The sequence below is a fragment of the Lepidochelys kempii genome, chromosome 2 (genome assembly GCF_965140265.1).
Source record: "Lepidochelys kempii isolate rLepKem1 chromosome 2, rLepKem1.hap2, whole genome shotgun sequence".
NCBI lineage: Eukaryota > Metazoa > Chordata > Testudines > Cheloniidae > Lepidochelys > Lepidochelys kempii.
In genome coordinates, this window is record NC_133257.1 from 189,208,188 (window position 1) to 189,230,002 (window position 21,815).

General features: G+C 40.8%; 2 protein-coding genes across 3 annotated transcripts in view; one reads left to right on the forward strand and one right to left on the reverse strand.

The window, feature by feature from the left end:
* Positions 1 to 1,019: 1,019 nt before the first annotated feature.
* On the reverse strand, positions 1,020 to 14,942 carry KIAA1143 (KIAA1143 ortholog). Its single transcript, XM_073333139.1, has 3 exons — positions 14,682 to 14,942; positions 11,884 to 12,034; positions 1,020 to 2,890 (listed from the first exon to the last, which is right to left on the reverse strand). The coding sequence occupies exons 1-3, from the start codon at positions 14,787 to 14,789 to the stop codon at positions 2,673 to 2,675; spliced, it is 477 nt and encodes a 158-aa protein (XP_073189240.1). The 5' UTR covers positions 14,790 to 14,942; the 3' UTR covers positions 1,020 to 2,672.
* A 97-nt stretch (positions 14,943 to 15,039) lies between these two features.
* The window catches only part of KIF15 (kinesin family member 15), a 58,330-nt gene continuing 51,554 nt past the window's right edge, over positions 15,040 to 21,815 (forward strand). The window contains exons 1-2 of one of the 2 annotated variants that reach the window (XM_073333137.1): positions 15,040 to 15,170; positions 18,111 to 18,153. In XM_073333137.1, coding sequence (XP_073189238.1) covers positions 15,152 to 15,170; positions 18,111 to 18,153 — 62 coding nt within the window. In that variant the 5' untranslated portion in view covers positions 15,040 to 15,151. Of the gene's footprint in view, positions 15,171 to 16,420; positions 18,154 to 21,815 lie in introns of those variants that run through there. The other variant, XM_073333136.1, reaches the window with a different exon arrangement.

The following is a 21,815-nucleotide window of genomic DNA, read 5'->3' on the forward strand; positions in this document are numbered from 1 at the left end:
GAACCAGGGAGAAGGTAGGTACCCACTCTAGGTGGGCAAGGCCAGGATCCCAGACTGGCAGTGGGCTGAGCAGGGCCGGCAGCTGGGACCCTGGCTGGCAGGAGCCAGCGGACGGAACCCCAGACCAGCAGTGGGCTGAGCTGTTCAGCCCACTGCCAGTGTGGGGTCCCAGCTGTTGGCCCCACTCAGCCCGCTGCTGGTCTGGGGTTCTGGCTGCCAGCCCCTTGCCAGCCAGGGTCCCGGCTGCCGGCCCCGCTCAGCCTGCTGCCGGTCTGGGGTTCTGGCTGCCAGCCAGGGTCCCGGCCGCAGGTCCCGCTCAGCCTGCTGCCGGCTTCGGTGAACGGAACCCCAGGTTGGCAGCGGGCTGGCGGCGTAAGATCAGCATTTTAATTTAATTTTAAATGAAGCTTCTTAAACATTTTGAAAACTTTGTTTACTTTTCATACGTCAATAATTTAGTTATATAATATATAGACTTATAGAGAGAGACCTTCTAAAAAATGTTAAAATGTATTACTGGCACGCGAAACCTTAAATTAAAGTGAATAAATGAAGACTCGCACACCACTTCTGAAAGGTTGCCGACCCCCGCTGTAAATATTCTAAACAAGGTTTTTCATGATATTACATTTTCCAAAAAACTGGACTCAAATGAGTTTTTAGTGCACATAATTAACTAGTTGCAACACATAACTTACCAACTATTTGCAGTGATTTTCTTTTATATATGTTCTAAATATGGGCAGAAAATATTTAGAAAAATTCAAACCAAATCCATAAATGCACTAGTGACATTTCCATTTAAATTACACATAGAAAATATTGTTTCGAGACGTCATTGGTCCTGGGATCACTGCATGTGTATGGCAACATAAAATTTCATTATGGGCATATTCACTGAGTGTATATGTATTTAGAGTGAAAATGGCTTCAAATCAGATGGATTAGATAACCGTGTCACCTACTGAAATAATATAAATATATTCTGACCACTTATAAAACATGCACAAAAGATAAAATTCTTTATCACACACTTAATGTTTTAATACCAATATTAACAGAGTTAAACTAAAAATAGCTGTCTCACACAGCAACTTTAGATCAGCTCCTTAATGAAGCTTTGCATTCCCATTCATTTCACATGTTCTGTCACATAAGCAAGGAAATGGGTTCCTGATCTCTTTTCCTATAATTTTGCAGCAGTCTATTATCAGCTCCTGGTTACATATAATTACAGAACATACAATATGTCCAAACAGTTTCAAAGGACATAGTATTTTCAGTCGGATTGTTGTTGTTGTTGGAAACCACATCAGCTCTCAATGTTATCTTGAATCTCTTTTTGTGTACACCATTTAAGAATTTATTACCAGCAGGACAGTGGGGTGGGAGGAGGTATTGTTTCATGATTTCTGTGTGTATATAAAGTCTGCTGCAGTTTCCACGGTAAACATCTGATGAAGTGAGCTGTAGCTCACGAAAGCTCATGCTCAAATAAATTGGTTAGTCTCTAAGGTGCCACAAGTACTCCTTTTCTTTTTGCGAATACAGACTAACACGGCTGTTCCTCTGAAACCTGTCATTTAAGAATGGTCACTTTCATGTGCTATGTGTGACAGTAGAAAAGTTGACAAATTAGATATTGTCCCAGCTACACAACTTCATGACTTATTTTATCTCATACTATAAAACCTGCAGCTTTCCCCAACAGTTCCTGCTTACAATGTTTCTACTCTAAACAAACAGTTTTCTATAGCTTAAAGGTGAAATGAAATATTTTACAAGCTGTCAGATCCCAAATAATCACGAATACATAGACATAATTACAAATGAACAGACTTTCTATCCAGTTTTTTAATACATAGCCCATCACCATGGTATCCAAAATGGACTAAATGGCTTTCCCTACATAATCTCCAAATTCACAGTTCAGAGATTTCTTTCCTGTGCAAGATCTGATGCAAATCACTAAGGATCCAATCCTGTAACCCTTAATCACAGAGCAGTTCCACTGAAGTCAGTGCTTACAGGCTTCATCTGCATCCACAGACAGCAGCAATCAAAATTCCCATGGCTTTACTAGGTGCTGAGTCATACACATAAGGACTACAAGACACAGACCCAATCATTCAGCCCATACATATAGGGGAAAAAATGTCAAGTTGTACCTGAGTAAAGGTCAAAGATTTTAGCCCCCAAGTCTTTAACTGTTTTGACTGTTAGGGAGGTCAACTTCAACAGGACAAAAATATACAACTATTAACTCAGGTCTTTGGCCACACAGTAAACAGAAAAAAAAAATTTACATGGGGGAAATGATTTTAAAATATTTTGTTTGCAAATGTATTCATAAGTTTTACATGTACACAAGTATTTTGCTAATATATGGGATCTTAAACAGCCATTTGTATGGTTTTTATTTTGCACACACATTTAAGTTCTCTTTTAAAAATAAAGTCCAAAATACTGTGCATGCAGTACCATCTGAACTGAAAAATTAGGGCTTGACTCTCACCTCACACCAGTTTTATACGATCTTCCTCTGACATCAGTGGATTTACCCCAGAGTAAAAGGAGAAGCAGGCCCTAAGTCTCCACCTAAAAGAGGCCCCTCATTTTTGCTCTAATGGTTGTAAGGGAAAGTATGCAAAACACAAAACCATGCACAACTCCTAATCGTCATCATCTTCTTCATCATCAAATGAGAGAAGGCTGCTATTTTTAATTTGTTTAGCTGCATTCTGAGGGGGTGTTGAGTCCCTCTTAGTTTTCTTTGATTCTTTTTTCTTCTTACTTGAACTTGCAGTCAGGCCCGAAAATTTCTCTTCTGATGAACGCTTACTTGGCTTCTTGAACATAATTTTTCCATCATCAGGGTCTGGTTCTTCATCTATAACAAAAGACAGCAAAATCAAGATTTCCTTTTATATGATCAGACATACAGAACTTCACTCTTCCTCAGCTAAACTCAGCATGAGAAGACCTCTGAAATAAAAAAAATTCACCAAAATAAAGTGTCCCATTTCCTATTTACTCTAAAGTCTAAAGTAATTTCCTTGATGCACACACATGGTTGCTCTGTGGAGTGCATCCATGTATATGTTTGACCCATTTCTTCTCCCATGGTAGCATGGCTTCTGTGGATGTTGTCAGAGTTCTTAGGAGAAGAGGGACATGCTGCAGAGCTAGAAACAAATCTCTTACAAACAACCTATACGTAGCTCCATCCACATGCAGAAGTAGAGAGCAATTGTGCCTTTAACTTCTCAGCCTTCATTTCACCCTTTGATGATGATAATACATCCTCAGAAATGTCTCGCCAATCTCTCTGAAGGGCTGCATATGTTAAATTTATCTTAGTGGCAAAGGGTAGATGTTGTGCATATACTTCCATAAACTATTAAAAACCCCAAACTTTGACATTACTTCTTTTGTTGTTTTGCAAACAACTTCATAAGATCTCTTTACTTTATGCATCTACATAAAGTGTATCTGCATTGTCACCCACACTGGATCCTGAAAACGTGTGAGGATTCATGAATTCTGCTCATCTACCTGTGCTAAGGAAGATAAGAATTTGAAATTAAACACATTCTGGGATTACCAAGGTGGGGGGGAGAACAACTGCTGCATGAATGTCCATCTCATTTTGGTAAATGTAAAACCATTGTTATGAATTAGAAGCAAAGCCTCATGCTGCAGTGGCTTACAACTGAAACAATTTACAGACAAAAGGACATTCATGAATCAGAGATTCTGCTGTGCACATTTTTCTTAAGTACAATAATTTGTTTTAAAATCAATTGTGCAATAGAAAGTTCCTGATGACACATAACAGCAGTGTTTGACAAGGTTGTGGTTTACTGATCCCCATTTAATAACGTACTCTGTGTCCTTTTACCACCATTATCATGGGGTTTATAATAGAGAGAAGGGGCATTGTAACTTTTCCCTGTTACAGGAAGTCCTGTGAAATCTTATTTGAAATTGACCAAGACTGTTTAAAGTGCATGTTCAGACTGTAAAAACTGTTACATTTTTTATATTATATTAATAGTTTTAGGGTCTAAAGAACTCATATGCATCCACAGAGCAGGTCAGATAACACCGCTGTTTTAGTAATTTATAAGTAAGAGAGGAAACATCACCTAAAAAACCCCCCAAACTCTCTCACCTTAACAAATCTTCTCCAGGAGCAAACATAACCTTTAAAGGACTAGGAGTTCCAATCCTGCCAATGACTTATACTGGAGCAGGTACTACAGGCATAATACTGTTCACAAAATGAATCAACTCAGCAGCGTCTTGATTTTGGAAGAAGAGTAAACTTGTGCACTGTAAAATGTAATGGTGGTTCCCATTAATAAAAATTATGGCTAAAGAAAAGCCCTCCAGTAACCTAATATATCTTATTCACATTAATTTTTATAGTAATATAAACATGTTTATTAGCAGGTGTATTGTGAATTATACATAAGATGAGTTTGTTGTTCATGCATCCTATTGTTTATTAATTTGTCTTGTATTTAATACACAAAAATAAACTTAAGAAGCGTTCACTCTTTGGCTCTGGGATTAGATTTGTTATATTTTTGGTGAAAACCTATCCTATCCTTGACTACCAAAATATCACCACATTCAAATCTTGATATAAGATACTTGAAAACATTTCCCATGCCCCATCTCTCTATTGTTTAGATTTTGCTCTCAGAGGTTTAATAATTAAATAATTCCCTTTATTGAGTGTTCTTTTGTATTTGACAAACACTGAGCTTTAGTCTATTTGGAAACACAGCTTTGGTTTAACAAGATCTATTTCTGTGACACGTGACGTGACAAAACAAAACCACATTTACACACACGATTAACTTTATGCATGTGAGCACACCTAATTACCAAGAATATAAGTTTTTTGTAGGATCAAGGTCTCTATGCATTCCAGCATCAGTATATGTCAATACAGCTTTGGGAATAGGATTCACTAGTAAATTGCTGCTGCAAAAAGCAAAATAGCAGCACAAAATCTGCTTTGCTCAGTTCTACAAACACAGTGATTACAGCATTTCTGTGGAGTGACAGCTTTTTTTTTTTTTTTTAAAACAAGACAACCAATAATTTGTCCATCATAATATAAAAACAGTTTAATCAAATCAAGTCTGGGACTAAAAAGCCTTGAGAGTTTTTCTGGTCACTACACTTCTTCACTGTATTCTGTGTGCATAAGTTGGCAGAATCAGTTTTAGCACATAGCCTAACCCAGAGACTGAACACCAAGGAATGGACTGAATGTACATGATATGGACAGGGTTGTGGAGGGACAACTACATTAGCATTTTTTTTTTCAGTGGCTCAATAGTATCTCACTCAAAACCTTGCATCTCTCACCAACAAAAGATATTACCTCACCCACCTTGTCTGACTACTTATCATCATTCAAGGAGTCAGCATAAATCACATATGACAGTTTCAGTCTGACTAGTTCCCAATGGGGAAATTCTAGAATAATAAATATAGCAAAGGAATGTAGTCTAGTACAGAAAAATGGGAAGTCAGAAGTTTCAAGTTCTATTACTAGCTCTTCTTTCTGCTGACCTAGTATGTGACCTGGGACAAGCCAATTCACCTCTCTGCTTGTTTCCACATGTATAAAGTGGAGAAACTGGTGAAAGGTCTTTGTAACCTGGTTTGAGGTCTTTATAAGGAAGGGTATACTAGAGAAAGGGCAAAGGATCAGGGCTACAGCAACATTGTCATTTCCTTAGGGTTTGAAAGACTGAACACTATGGAGTATTCAGAAGTAGCTGGATAGATTTTAGATTTCTTCCTGGAACAACATTATCAAGTTTTTATTAGATGTTCAAGGACACTCCTTCCAGCAGGAAAAAAAGAAAAAAAACAGACCAATTTCAGGCAGCCCTATATTCTCACTTAAAATATGTCAGTAATGTTAGACAGAGAGAATGAATCAGGTGAGGAAATATGGCAAATATGGTCTTACCTAAGCAATCTGTGGAAAGAGCGAGAACAGGAAAATGAGACCCTAAATCAAATTTATCTAAAATGTTTAAGGAAAGCAGTGTTGATTTGTTAATGCCTGCCAAGAGTGCCTTCTTTCAGCTAGTAATAAACTTCATCTCATCCTTTCTCAGATTACATTGGACTGATTACTCTTTCTTGCCTTTTATATTTGTGTTGATAACCTCTAGAAATTGATAAAAATGTGTCCTGCAAAGGATCAGTGAAAAACTTAAAGAATCAACTTCAGCGTTTGAAGTTCTTAAACCAAAACCCAATAAAAGCCAACACCAGGACTACAAATCAGGGAAAGTGGGATTTCTGACAATGTACTGAAAGAGTTGAAGACAGCAGAAAAGTGAGCAGACAAGCAAATGTTGGAGTGCAAAATATAATGTAAAGCATTATTGCTGAAAACAAGGACTAAAGTGCATTAACGGACTCTTTTTAAAGCACTGTATGACCTTAGCCATAGTTTCTTTTGCCTGAATCCCAAATCCATATTTTGAAAGATTAAGAGGGCTGCATTCAAAAACGGAGCTAAAATTCTAACTTTAAAAAAAAAAGTCATCTTCTAAAAAATGTGTGGATTACCTTTTTGTTATAAGTCACACCTTACAAGATAACTATAACTGAAAGACTGGGGCCAGGGTGGAAAGCAGCATTTTTCTCTAGTTTACTTACTTTGTTTGACAGCAACTTGTGTATTCAATCAATTTCTATTTACATGGGTCAGTCACACAGCAACAGAAGACACAAACGCCATAAAAAACTCACAGGGGCTCAAGGTCACATGTAATGCACAAACTGCTTATAAATGTGACTGGACTTCAAGTTGTAAGTGTCCCTTTAATGACAATGACTAAAGAGGTTTTGTAGCAGCCTGATGAATTTCTCAATAGCTGCATGACTCTGGAGGTTTGGAGTCAATTGTTTTATAACAGATTAATATACTCTTATCATGGAGCTTTTTCACTTAGCCCAGAACTAGTCTTCAGCTTTCTCCCTCTATCTCCGTACCTGCCTCACTAACCAATTATTACAGGAATTCTCCAAACCACTGTTTTTAACTACATGATACTTGATGTTCCTCATTCATTTAAGGAGGCAATCTAAACAAAGTGAAATGTTACTGTAAACTTTTGATAGTCAAAATTGATGTTTAATACAAGGTTTTAGAAACAGCTAAAATTGAGGCCACTTATTAAGGCTACAGACCAGCTAAACAGCAGCTTGAACTCTAAAAGTGCTAAAACGCTCCTTCAGACAAGAAGGGAGCTCTCTCTGATGCACACACAAGAGATCAGGCAGAATTTTCCCCCCAGCAAATTGAACAAGCCTGGAATAATATTAAGAGATTTCAATAAGTAAGGACACTTGCTTCTAAGTTTTGGTCATCTGCATATATCAGAATGTCCCAGAGACCAGATGACCTAGAAAAAGCACCAGAAAAATAAATTCTAGCAATTATAATGAATACAGGGACAAGGTATCTTTTACCAATTACCATTTTTACTTTTCTGCAATTTTATTTATTTTTATTACCATTGGCCCTACAATCATTCTTTTCAGAATGCTGCATGAAAGAAAATTTAAGCAAAAAGATTGTTGGTAAATAAATAGCAACTTTTTAAAAACCTTTAGCAAGTCCTCCACCGATAAAATGATTTCAGTAGGGAAGACTACATATAAAGGTTAATCATAGCTAAAGTGCTCACCATGACTGTATTTCCAAAAAGCCAATGTAAGAGCATTACTAAATTTTGCTCTGCCTCAGAAGGAGGCTAAGTGAAGCTGGAACATTAAATCAGCTATTTTCCCCCCCAGATTAATGCAAGAGTATAGTTCATCAGTTTCAGAAAAAGCAAGTCACAGGGAGGACTGTGGCTTGAAATAAAAGGTACAGTCATGTCAAACTGGTTAGTGAACAAAGCTGTATAGGGAGGAATGTAAATGAGGTTTAGAAAATCCCAGAATAATATCCCAATCTGATGTTAGATGGCAGGGACCTTTGGAATGAAGAATCACTGTGACCATATTAAATGAGAAGGCAGAATGTCAAAACTGGATAGTTTAGGTACTTTTGAATACTTTGAATAGCAATACCCTTAGTGTAAATCAGCCTCCATCCACATCTGGTTCTTGGGCACAGGTTGCTTAGAACCTGTTCGCCTTTGTTCTGATCCTGATGTGGTAAAATGGAATGTTAATTCTGGCATTTTCTTCCTCTGTCTCCATTCAGTCTTCACATGAATACAAGTTAATGAACTGTCTGTGTGATATATTATAGACTATTATCCATTACATTCATTCCATTGTCAACTTAGAGGTTGACAACTTCAAAAATAAAATGTAAGAAATAAATTACTCTACAACAATCTTTTCATGATCCTTTGCTATTTTTAAACATGGAAAATACCTGGTTAAAAACACAAACACAATATTCAAAACCTCTCATAAAGAGTGGAGCTAGCCAGCTGTACCTATCAATGGTTAACAGAGACCTGAGTTTGACTCCTTATAACTGGAAATTAGGTTGGCAGGGTAAAGATGGTACTGCAGCTCTCTTTGATCATCACACCACAGCCATCTACATGGCAGTAGAAACTTTCACACGTGGCCCTTTCACAGCAGAAATCTCCCAGCATAGAAGCAATGCATGCTAGCATTTATGTTGTTGGTGCCCACTGTTAACACAAGTCAACAGGACAAAGGCAGGAGATGAACCCATTGATATTAACTGTATTGGCAATCAAGCAAAGTGTCAGCAGCCTAAGGTAATAGGATGTCTAGGCAAGAGAACAGCAGTCATCACAGTGAAGTGTCTCAGAGCCCCTGATTGTAACAAGTACGTGGCCCCTTGCAACAGTGGTTCTAAAGCCTAAGTTGCAACTGACTATTGGCCATATCACAAAAAACTACACAATTTGCCACAACTGCTAGTCATTTACTCAAAAGTCTGAGGACTGAAGATAAATGAAGAGGTGCTAAAGCTCAGGACTAAGCTAGTGGCAAAACTGTACAGGTGCGTTTGCATACCATCTCACTGACCCTATTTATGAAAGACAATACTTTTATTCCACACAGATTATTATTCCAGCCATTAGAATAGATCAGTTCAGATTTTTTTCAGAGTGTGGACCGCCTCCCTTTCCATATATGATTATGCAGACCACTTCCCCTCTTCAGTGATTAATTGAGGTTCCTGTGGCTGCTATATCAATTGTTTACATGGAAAAGTAAAACTTGAAAAAGCATTTAATGTATTTTTCAGAGTGGTTGAGGTTTTTGACATGCTGGGGAAAAAAAATCCACTTTTCTGAAGAACCCCTGAAACCTTTACAAAATGAAGCACAAAGCACCTTATACTTGAGTAATAAATATCTTTATGAATAAGCATAAACCTGTTCACACAGTCTCAGAAATGAAGAGTTTGCAATTCTGTTAATAGAGTCCTCCCCCACCCCCAGTTACTAACTGATAAGGCCCATCACTTTTTTATATTTTCTTTTTATAGAGATAAAAAGCAAATAATTTTTTCCCAAGTTAAGAACTTAGCCTGTTATGAAGATCAGGCCAACCCAGTCCTGAAGTACTACTAATAAAATAGTTTAATTGCTTTACTGGCTGGATAGGAATGAAAAATCTTTTAAAAACTGGCAGAATTCTGGATTCACTTGTCTTCTCTTCTGTAATTTTACTTCTATAATTTCCCACAATTTTTCTGCAATGAACTATGACACAACCTCCTTCACAAGCACAGTTTTTGTAGTCAAAATTTGTATCTTCTATTTTAAATGGTAGAAAAGAAAAGGAACTCAAGATTTCATTCCAGCAGCCACATTTCAGCTTTTCTGTTTTGGGCTCAATGGTTTAGCCTTTGTATTAGATGGGAGGGAGGAAGGAAATCACACTGGATAAACAGGCAAAAATTCCTAGCTTCTCTTAATCATTTTTTTCCCCGCTTGTGCAGTTCTAGTTCTTGTTTGTTAATGGATTTCTACTCAGACAGCAATGTCATCATCTGGTAAACCGTCAAAGCCTCCGAAACCTCCTTCAATTCCTCTGATAAGTTTAGTACTTCTCAAAATAGTCCCTTGTTGGGTAAATGCATGCTATGTGTGACAAAGTCCTTTTCATGCTCTCTTCTAATTGCAACTTACTTAGTAGAACCACAACCTCTGAGAGTTCCATCATCATCTGTGATGCTGGGGCATTGCTTTTTTAAAAAAACACCACGAAGTAGCTATCACTGTGAAGGAATTTCTGAACTTCCACAGTGTGTTTTAGAAATGTGTTCAGGGTTGACAACATTTGAATATTATTCTGAACACCCATAAATCAACCTTCTAAGATAACTGCACCCTTTAAATTCCTTCATTTCATATTACTTACATTGTCCAATAAATTAGAGAGACCTCCCCCTTGTCATTTTCAACAACTTGGATACAATTTTCTATAGTTGTCTTTACAGACAGAGTCAAAAGCAGCATTAAGAAAGAACATGTTTTCCTGTACTTGTTTGTTGCCATTACTGAATCATTTCTCATGTTCAACCAACAAGCTTCCATTTGAGTCCTTTAGTTCCTCCTCTAATTTTCCACTATTTCATCACTTGAAGCATCTTGTAGTGTACATGAGTTAAGATCTGTCTGGAGGAGTATATTTAGGGTGAAATTAATTTCTTTTAAATTGCTCATTTGAGCTACATTCAAAATAATGTTTGGGTCAAAGATTATAATTTTCTTATTAAATTCAAATCTGCTTTTTGGTTTATTCTAAAAACGGAACATCTGATCGTAAGCAGTCCAAAGAAAATGATTTTCTGTATTTTGAGAGGAAAACAAACCTTTTCTATCTTGATAGCTAACTCTTGTCAAGGTTTACATTTTACTAAAGAAGAAGAATTTTATTTTATTTACTTCAATCTATTCAATTGCTTGTTTGCTACCTGTTCTTTCAATTTTAAGCCTGTTGAATGGATAATTCATTCAGATTCTTGTTAGTCACTATGCATTAATTACCAATATGTAGTACTGACCAGCTTTCACATTTCCTGTCTGAATGAGAAACTACCACCAGGTGAATTCAATATTGTGGAGATTGAAAGATGATGAACTAGCCAATTCTATAGAGAGCCACCTAAACAGATGTCCTGTCTACCTCCAGATTCTAACAACCCAAATCCCACTAGCCGTTCAAATCTGCACCAATGACAGTTGATTCCACACACTAGCTATATCCTTCTTTTCTATCACCAATAACTCTACTCAGACCTCTTCCCTTCTCGAGAGTTCTGTAACTTTCTTATTGTTTCTAGTAAGTTTAACAGGCATAACAAATAATATGCTCATCACTTCTTTTTTAGCATTGTTGATAGTTAAGTTTTCATTCACAGATTTAAATTAGACCCTAATGTTCTGAGGATCATATCTTTTAAAGTTTCTTCTACGTTCATTTAAATGTCAGAATGTTTAAAAAAAAAAAAAAGTTAAACCAAACACCACTGAGCTGGTTATTCATTAAGGGAAGGGGAGAGGGAACCAAAAATGACTTTCACAAAACCATGGTATTTTTAGCTTATTGCCATTTCACAGCTGGAACCACAGAGCCAGCATTATGTAACTAGTCGGGGTCTCTGAAGATCATAGGTAAGTGCTATGTGAACTACAGAGCTCAGCCTGGGAACCACTGGGGCAAATTATTTTAAATGAGGAATTCTGAATTGTGAATCAGAGGTAATAGGAAAACTACAAAATTAATCTTACATCCTCAAGGCTGTTCCTTTATTTGCTTACGGTGTCTTTGTTTTGGGCTATATAAAACAAAAGATTAATATTCTAAAATTCATTCTGTCTTAGTACTTACCTGATTTTGAAGCATCTTTGATCTCCTGTTTAATTTTCATCACTTCTTCTGGGGTCAGGTCCCCTTTTTTCAGTACTACCACTTGTGGTTGTTCATCTTCTTTGTCACTGCCACTCTCACCATCTTCCTCAGGAGCCAGGAGCTGCTCTCTCTAGATGAGAGACAGAAATAAAAGCAACTCTGATCAACATATCAAATCAACTCTTATGATAAGGTCAGTTAGGAGAGAGATTTGGCCATCAGTGTCAACCTCTCTCAATAAGCTCTGCCCGAATAGCCCAAAGTTATAGTCAAATCATTCAAGAGAACAGCAGACACACTAATCAGCATGACATCAAGCTCAGAACAACATTACTTGCCTTTCAATCATGTAGCGCATCATCACAGAAGTATTTATGTTAAAGTCTGATTTAAAAAAACAAAAAACATTATTGTAACATTTTCCCCTTTTCCATTATTTTTAATACCCTCTTAAGACCTAAAGAGATTCCTTTCTGTAGCAATGCTCTCCATTTTCTATTGGGCAAATATTAACATTTTCAGTTAGCCATGTTGATCAGAGTTTATCTCCCCCCTTTGGTTGCTTGCTTGTTTAGAATAATCAGTAATGTCCATTAAAACCAGAAAGCTCCAGAAACAGCTCTTTTTGGTTAACATGTTCCCTCTGCTGGCAAATTCTGCAAAAGCAGACTACAAAGCAGGTAGTGTAGTAGCTTTTATATATATATATATATATATATATAAACAAAAATGACAATACCTAATTTTAAAATATTGTTTAGAAGCTGGAGGAGAAAACTATCCACTTTTTTATATAAAATTATTTTTCTTGCTGTTAAAAGTAACACCTTAGATTACTATTTTTCTCTAATCATTCAGTAATATTTCTTCATAATTTGTTTACTTTAGGTCTTATCCTGTGCTACTGAAGTAAACTGGAGTTTTTTTTCCATTAACTTTAATGTGAGCAGGATCAGGCTCTTTATGCATTTGACAGCACTTTAGGCATACACAGTATCACGGTGTGTGTTTTAAGAACATCAGCAGGGATTTCAAGTCAGGTATAGTACCCGAAATAACTTTATAACTGGGCAGTCAAGTACTTTGGGAGGCTGACTCAGTTTGGCCGGGTTACTTCCTTTCTTCCTTCCCTCAAGGTTCATTTGGGCCCAAACACATGCACCTATTAGTAGCACTTGCCTCCTAAAGGCCATTAGCAATCAGAAGCTGGGAGAGTCTGAGCTGCAATTTCTTAGCCCACTAAGGTAACAGGAAATTGTATATACTAGATAAAGAGGCAAACAGAAGTGAGAGTGCAAGTACTGTCTAGGTGTTAGTGATGACAACCTTGTTACAAGTGTTGTTTCTTTATTACTGTTCTGGTCTTTTCCCAAAAATCTGGAGTAGAGTAGAATATATGAGATGCTCTCTAGACAGTCATTTTATTCTGAATTTGTACAATGGCCTAGAACAATAGGTCCATGACTAAGATTTCTAGGTACTATGATAAGACAAATGATAAATAATATTTACTCAGCTAACTAGAGCTCTGGTGTGATACTTACAAGCTAGTGCCTGATCAGCCCTTAGAGGTAATTAAAGGTAGACAAGTGAAAAACTGAGTTAAGATGACAGTACCACTATAAGGACAAATTATTCAAGTCCTTACTATAAACAGCACAGTTTCTGGACAACACAGTAAGGGGAAAGAGAGAGAAGTAGCTCATTTGGGGCTAGATTATTTTCTCCTTGAACAGGATAGTACAATAGGGGGAAGAGGGCGATTTTTGTTTTAAGAAGCAAAGAGAGTTTGTGTTACAAGCTTCAAGGCAGTTTGGAAGGCTGCTTTAAATTATGCACACACTTTTAAAAACAACAGTATTAACTGACAGCATTTACTTGAAACAAAGTGAGTAAAAAGTAATTTCAGATACCACATCTGCCTGTGTCCCTCATGCCCACTTGTGATTTTCTAGGCAGTTTCCCATTTTAAAAAGCATTTACCCTTCTCTGCTCCTGTGGGAACCCACACAAATAAATAGGAGTAACCCATTGTGAAACTGACTACACACACAGTGTTAATGTACAATGTAAACAAATGAAAAAAAGGGAAAATGATTACGAAAAATGGACAGGAAATTCCTAAGATCAACAGAAGTGTTAACTGTTTTAAGTTGAGTGTCCCTTAAAAAAAAACTCCCCTATTACACACCTTAGGGCTTGAAGGTTACCAATGTCTGTTGATTTTTTTTTAAAGAACTTTATTCACTTGCTCAGCGGGCTGTTGATGCAAGAGGGGAAAAGGAGAGCCCTGATAACAGCCCTTGGCTCTGAAATAAGCCTTGACCTCGGTTGTTTTCCCTGGGCCTCCTAGTCTGAGGCGAGAGAGCTCCCTTCGATCTAATGTTAGTGGATCTTGCCCTACAGCCGCGCTGGGCCGGCAGCAGACCACGGCTCAGGCCCGTCGGGACAAGTGTCAACGAGGGCTGGGGAGACACTTCTCCCTGCCGGGTGGGGAGCCCCGCGCGGCTGCTCCAGCCACCTGAGCCCAGGGCAGAAGCGGGGGCGCTATGATCAGACACGGGGCAGCGGGACTCTGCCCATGCGAACGCCAGGCTCGGGGCTGGGGCGGGGCCACGCTCAGGCTCCGCCACAGGCCGGGTGCGACGTTAGGGCAGCTCCTAGCGGACCGGGGCAGACGGCCGCGCTCGCCCGGGCCTCCAGGGAGCCCATCCCCGGGTCTCGGGAGCGGGGCGGGCTGTGACCGGGCTCCCCGAGGGGCAGGGGCGGCTTATTACCTTGGTCTCTACCGTGGGCCCTTCCCGATACCCGACCTCCCTCTTGAGGCGGCTCAGGAAGGCGGGCTCGGCCGGCGGCACGTACGAGACCTGCGTCTTTTTGCTCATGGCTGCTAGAAGAACCGGCGGCGGCAGCGAGACCAACGACGTAGTTCCGCGCGGGCCAGGAACGGACGGTGACAGCTGCACCGCTTTCCCGCAGGCAGACCCCGCACTGTCCCCGGTCACGTGACAGGGGCTGGGTGTACATCCATATACACACACACACCCACCCCCCTCCCCAATGGCCGCCCCCGTGATGACTTCACAGCGGGAGACGCGCCTCCTTCCCCGCCCGCGCCCGGGCAGTTAGCGCCAAATTCAAACAGGCCGCCATTTTGAGCTGCCGAGCGTTCCCAGTGCGGGGGGAGGGCGCCACGGCGTTTGGAGGCGAGGAAGGGCGCCTGGAGAGGGGGGGGGCTGCGCGGACAATGGCTCCTGGGACCAAAGGTGAGGGGTGGGGGAGGAAAAGGGGGTCACGGCGAGGCGCCCCGCCGTTGCGGGAGGGGGCGGCTGGCCCGTGCGACGGCTGGTCTGTGTCCGTTCCGGTTTTTCGTATCCAGAGGCTGCTTAGAAGCCGCCTCTGACCGTTCCCTGTCGCGTGAGGTGGGGGAAGGGTCTTTCCCAGGGCGCGCGAGAGAGCTGAGCTCGCGCCAGGGCTCGGTCCTGTTTCCTAACGCCCCGCGCCCCGGTCTTGCTGGCTGAGGGGCTTTCAGAGCTTCAGTCCCCCTCCCGTCACCCCCGCACCCTCCCCCTCTCTCTTCTCCCCTAACGGTTTTTTACCAGCCGTTTCCCCGCGTGAGCTGTGCCAAGCACGAGTAACCCGTCCCCGTGCCAGCAGCCCTCGGGGGCGGGGGGGGCGTTTCTGGTGTCGATATCCGGCGCGGGGTTGTCTTGGGGGCAGGGAGAGGTGCCCCTACCCCAGCACGAGCTCCATTTTTTGGCTCAGCTGAGGGAGGCCCGTGCAGTCAGCTGAGCGGCTTTTCAAACCCTCTGCCCGGGATCTCAGTGGCGTTTGAAATGTTGGCAGCCTGGAGGGCTTGTTTGCCCGACAGAAAAGCAAGAAATAGCCACAGGAGGTGGGGAAATGGGGAGGCGCACGGAGTCCCTGGCGTGGGGGGCATACAGTGCACCTGGCCTGGGGAAGAATGAGGCAGAGTGGCATGTAATGGAGGGGTAGCCCCTGGAACAGGGGGAAAGGGAGGACAACGATATGGGAGGCGAGGGGACCTGCAGGACCTATACAGAGCCCCTGGGGTGGGAGACATGGGAGAGATACAGAGCCCCTGGCATGGCGGAAGCGGTGAATAAGGGGACGCAGAACCCCTGACATAGGCGGGAGGTGTTGGGTTGGGGGGTTACAAGAGGTTAGAAATCGAGAGCAATAGCACTAGGAGCTTGTGGAGGAGAACGGAGGGATTCAAGGAATTCAATGAGATTGGCTTACAGAAGCAATGAAGTGTGCCAGGCTCTAGCTAGTGCTGAACAAAAGTCTAAACATGTCTGAGGGCAGCCTGTTATGATGCATCCTAAACAACTGCCTTGCTCAGGAAGGGTGGTGCCCTTCAAACCACAGTCTGGACTCATCCATTTTGATTGTAGTTTTTCAACTACATGAAACAATGATTTTTCTGCACAGGTTGGGGCAGATAGGGCAAGCATGACTGGGGGAGGGGACTGGAGTATCTAAGGGGGGCAAAGGACAAGGAGACAGACCCTACTCTGAGCAGGGAGGAGGCCGACCATAGCCACTTGCAGGAGAGAGACTTTTTAGTTTGCAACTAGGTGGAAGGACAATGGTCAGCGTAAACAGTAAAATCCAGACTGAATGTTTTCCTAAAAGATATGTGCTTGAAATTAGTCGGGGGAAGTTATGTGCTATGGCCTGTGCTAGTCAAGAGGTCAGACTAGCTGATCACAATGGTTCATTCTAGTCTATGCATCTAAGAAATGTCACCAAAATAGATATGACTGTAATCCTGTAGCTGATTGCACTGTCTGCATCTTTGCTTCCATGCAGATACACAGTGGTGTTCTTCTGTAGTGTTCCACAGAGGTGCAGTGATCTAGCCTGGTGCAGACCATGATAGAGTTGAGGTCATACTGACTGTATAGCTCTCAAATACATAAATTAAACAAATTGATAAATAGAAAATTATTTAAACTTTTAACTTGAACTGCTTCTTGTAATCATAGTAGATGCAATTTTTTCCTACAAATATGAAATTCAAGTTGATAACATCCCTTTAAAATGGAAAATGCAAGCCGTTAGATAAATTGAGATATTGATTACTTACTGACACTGGAGCTCCTATTGATCTCTAGGTGATGAAATACTATTAATTTCATAGGTTTTTTTAAAATTTTGTTAATTGTCTTGTGCTATTTGATTTGCAATTTTTTTTGGCTGTGTTGCATATTAGTTTGAAAATTGCAAATGCTGTTTCATAAATTAATAATAACCTTGTAACAGACTGCTTCAATGTCATTGAGCAAATCAGAGCTGATTTACTGTAGCACCGGTACATTTGAGACTGTTTTTCTCGTAGTGGCAGAATCATATTGATGTATCAAACATGCTCATTTTAAGTCTAGCACCTCTGCGTGCTGATGTCAATAACTTCTGCCATTAAAGTACAGACTTAGGCTTTGATCCTGCAATGAAATCTGTGCTGGCTTAGGGGGGCCTTAATGGTATTTATTATAGGGTGTTTATGACTGGTCATTTCACATAGTAGGTAAATGATTATAGGTTAGACTTGCTCTTGAATAATTAAATCATCATAGCTGTCTTCTGCTAGAAGCAACAGATCTTCATGTGAATGGAATTTAGAAGAAATATGTCAAAAGATGGTGACAGACTTGGGAGGATTTGGATACTTTATAGCACTGATTTTTAGTATATTTTTTTAAATGTTCAAGTAAAAATGAATCATTTTAGCTTTTGCTACATTATTTGAAATTTCACATTGCTAATAAGCGTCAAAACTAAATGTGAGTATATTGCTATGCCTGCATATAGTGCTTTAAAGATATCTGAAATCTGTAATCACAGCTAAAATCTATGGTCCAATCCTGCAAACATGTATCTGCTTAATTTTATGCATGTCCCACTGAACCCAATAGGTTTATTCATGTGCATAAAGTTAAACACAAGTGTTTGCACTGCAACATCAGGGCCTACATTATCTGCGCAAGAAACACTAAACCGAATATTCATCAAAGGAAAACGTTAGCTGTATATCTTTTGCACAACAAACCTCAAAGTCATTTAAACATTTTTGTTTTATCTTTCCAATTTTAACTCCATTGATATCACTTGCAATACTTTTTTAATGTTTTCCTTGACAGTTTGATGTATGTTTTTCCTTTTTTTAAAAAAAAACCCAGGAGATTCACGTGATGCCACACTGCCCCTGTCAAATACACCAAGGTAAAAGACTATTTGCTAATTCTTGTATTAATTTCTCATATACTAACATTAAAGGGCTGTGTGGGGAAAGGCTGACATGTATATAACATGTTTGTTTCCATTCATCCCATCATTTGATAATGCAATTATCCTTCCCACTTTCAAATTTAGTTATTCCAACCACATTTTTCTCCTTTAAGCAAGTTCAGTTCTAACACTGCAATACTAGTCTATAATCAGGTTTCAGAGTAGCAGCCATGTTAGTGTGTATTTGTAAAAAGAAAAGGAGTACTTGTGGCACCTTAGAGACTAACCAATTTATTTGAGCATAAGCTTTTGTGAGCTACAGCTCACTCATCGGATGCATTCAGTAGAAAATACAGTGGGGAGATTCATATACACAGAGAACATGAAACAATAGGTGTTATCATACACACTGTAAGGAGAGTGATCACTTAAAGTGAGCTAGTACCAGCAGGAGAGGGGGAGAAGAAAACCTTTTGTAGTGATAATCAAGGTGGGCCATTTCCAGCAGTTGACAAGAACATCTGAGGAATGGTGAGGGGGGGAATAAACATGGGGAAATAGTTTTACTTTATGTAATGACTCATCCACTCCCAGTCTCTGTTCAAGCCTAAGTTAATTGTATCCAGTTTGCAAATTAATTCCAATTCAGCAGTCTATCATTGGAGTCTGTTTTTGAAGTCTTTTTGTTGTAATATTGCGACTTTTAGGTCTGTAATCGAGTGACCGGAGAGACTGAAGTGTTCTCCGACTGGTTTATGAATGTTATAATTCTTGACATCTGATTTGTGTCCATTTATTCTTTTACATAGAGACTGTCCAGTTTGACCAATGTACATGGCAGAGGGGCATTGCTGGCACATGATGGCATATATCACATTGGTACATGTGCAGGTGAACGAGCCTCTGATAGTGTGGCTGATGTTATTAGGCCCTGTGATGGTGTCCCCTGAATAGCTATGTGGGCACAGTTGGCAACGGGCTTTGTTGCAAGGATAGGTTCCTGGGTTAGTGGTTGTGGTGTGTGGTTGCTGGTGAGTATTTGCTTCAGGTTGTGGGGCTGTCTGTAAGCAAGGACTGGCCTGTCTCCCAAAATCTGTGAGAGTGATGGGATGTCCTTCAGAATAGGTTGTAGATCCTTGATGATGCGTTGGAGAGGTTTTAGTTGGGGGCTGAAGGTGATGGCTGGTGGTGTTCTGTTATTTTCTTTGTTGGGCCTGTCCTGTAGTAGGTGACTTCTGGGTACTCTTCTGGCTCTGTCAATCTGTTTCCTTACTTCCCCAGGTGGGTATTGTAGTTGTAAGAATGCTTGATAGAGATCTTGTAGGTGTTTGTCTCTGTCTGAGGGGTTGGTGCAAATGCGGTTGTATCGCAGAGCTTGGCTGTAGACAATGGATCGTGTGGTGTGATCTGAGTGAAAGCTGGAGGCATGTAGGTAAGTAGAGCAGTCAGTAGGTTTCCGGTATAGGGTGGTGTTTATGTGACCATCGCTTATTAACACCGTAGTGTCCAGGAAGTGGATCTCTTGTGTGGACTGGTCCAGGCTGAGGTTGATGGTGGGATGGAAATTGTTGAAATCATGGTGGAATTCCTCCAGGGCTTCTTTTCCATGGGTCCAGATGGTGAAGATGTCCTCAATGTAGCACAAGCAGAGTAGGGGCATTAAGGGACGAGAGCTGAAGAAGCGTTGTTCTAAGTCAGCCATAAAAATGTTGGCATACTGTGGGGCCAGGCGGGTACCCATAGCAGTGCCTCTGATTTGAAGGTATACATTGTCCCCAAATGTGAAATAGTTATGGGTGAGGACAAAGTCACAAAGTTCAGCCACCAGGTTTGCCATGACATTATTGGGGATACTGTTCCTGACGGCTTGTAGTCCATCTTTGTGTGGAATGTTGATGTAGAGGGCTTCTACATCCATAGTGGCCAGGATGGTGTTATCAGGAAGATCACCGATGGATTGTAGTTTCCTCAGGAAGTCAGTGGTGTCTCGAAGATAGCTGGGAGTGCTGGTAGTTGTTACGAATTACACCTGGTAGGACACGCACACAAGTGCTACGAATTACACCTGGTAGGACACGCACACAAGTGCTACGAATTACACCTGGTAGGACACGCACAGTTCGAATCTAGGCTGAGGCACAGAAACAAAGTCCACAACTGCAAAGTTCCCAAAAGACACTAAGTTTATTACGCTCGAGCGTGGTGCCCCCCTGCTAGCCAGGAGGGGACCCTGAATGCAGATTATACAAAGGTTATATACTTTTTAGCAAAGCATGTTGCCCTCGTGCATCGGAAACCTTAGCCAATAAACAAACCCTTGTCTTATCTACCACCTATCCCTGCTTGGTGCATTCCTCGTGCTATACCAGTATGTTAATTACACAGCATGGTCCTAAAGCTATGCATCAGTAACTTTTATTATCAGGATGGGAGGCCTCACATCAAGGCCAAGAGACAGGGAGTTAGAGACTGACAAAAACCAGATACTGGGAGTCAAGGCAGGCTGGAGACAAGGAGGAGGATTTTCACAGGGATTCAATATCTAAGGATTACTCCTCCTGGTGTATGATGTGCTGGCATTTAAACAATGGTGGGCCCCAAACCAAAATGGAGTCACATGTGCTAACTTTTCCTTAACATAGTGTAGGGCCTGAGGAAGGAGTCTACAGAGCCAGACAATCCTGCTGTCAGGGTGCCAATGCCTGAGATGATGGGGCATCCAGGATTTCCAGGTTTATGGATCTTGGGTAGCAGATAGAAAACCCCAGGTCGGAGTTCCAAGGGTATGTCTGTGTGGATTTGTTCTTGTGCTTTTTCAGGGAGTTTCTTGAGCAAATGGTGTAGTTTCTTTTGGTTATTCTCAGTGGGATCAGAGGGTAATGGCTTGTAGAAAGTGGAGTTGGAGAGCTGCCTAGCAGCCTCTTGTTCATGTTCTGACCTATTCATGATGACGACAGCACCTCCTTTGTCAGCCTTTTTGCTTATGATGTCAGAGTTGTTTCTGAGGCTGTGGATGGCATTGTGTTCTGCATGGCTGAGGTTATGGGGCAAGTGATGCTGCTTTTCCACAATTTCAGCCCGTGCATGTCGGCGGAAGCATTCTATGTAGAAGTCTAGTCTGTTTTGACCTTCAGGAGGAGTCCACCCAGAATCCTTCTTATCAACTGCTGGAAATTGCCCACCTTGATTATCACTACAAAAGGTTCCCCTCTTATGCCCCCCCGCTCTTCTGCTGGTATTAGCTCATCTTAAGTGATCACTCTCCTTACAGAAAAAGAAAAGGAGGACTTGTGGCACCTTAGAGACTAACCAATTTATTTGAGCATGAGCTTTTGTGAGCTACAGCTCACTTCATCGGATGCATACTGTGGAAACTGCAGAAGACATTATATACACAGACATTAATACACATTATATACACATGTCTTCTGCAGTTTCCACAGTATGCATCCGATGAAGTGAGCTGTAGCTCACGAAAGCTCAAATAAATTGGTTAGTCTCTAAGGTGCCACAAGTACTCCTTTTCTTTTTGCGAATACAGACTAACACGGCTGTTACTCTGAAACTCTCCTTACAGTGTGTATGATAACACCCATTGTTTCATGTTCTCTGTGTATATAAATCTCCCTACTGTATTGTCCACTGAATGCATCCGA

Bases quoted from the DNA above. Each gene is read 5' to 3' on its own strand.
- KIAA1143 (XM_073333139.1), bottom strand. From the start codon at position 14,789: ATGAGCAAAAAGACGCAGGTCTCGTACGTGCCGCCGGCCGAGCCCGCC. The intron at 12,035-14,681 runs GTAATAAGCCGC...TCTCTCATCTAG, and splicing joins GGCCCACGGTAGAGACCAAG to AGAGAGCAGCTCCTGGCTCC. The intron at 2,891-11,883 runs GTAAGTACTAAG...CTTTTGTTATAG, and splicing joins CAAAGATGCTTCAAAATCAG to ATGAAGAACCAGACCCTGAT.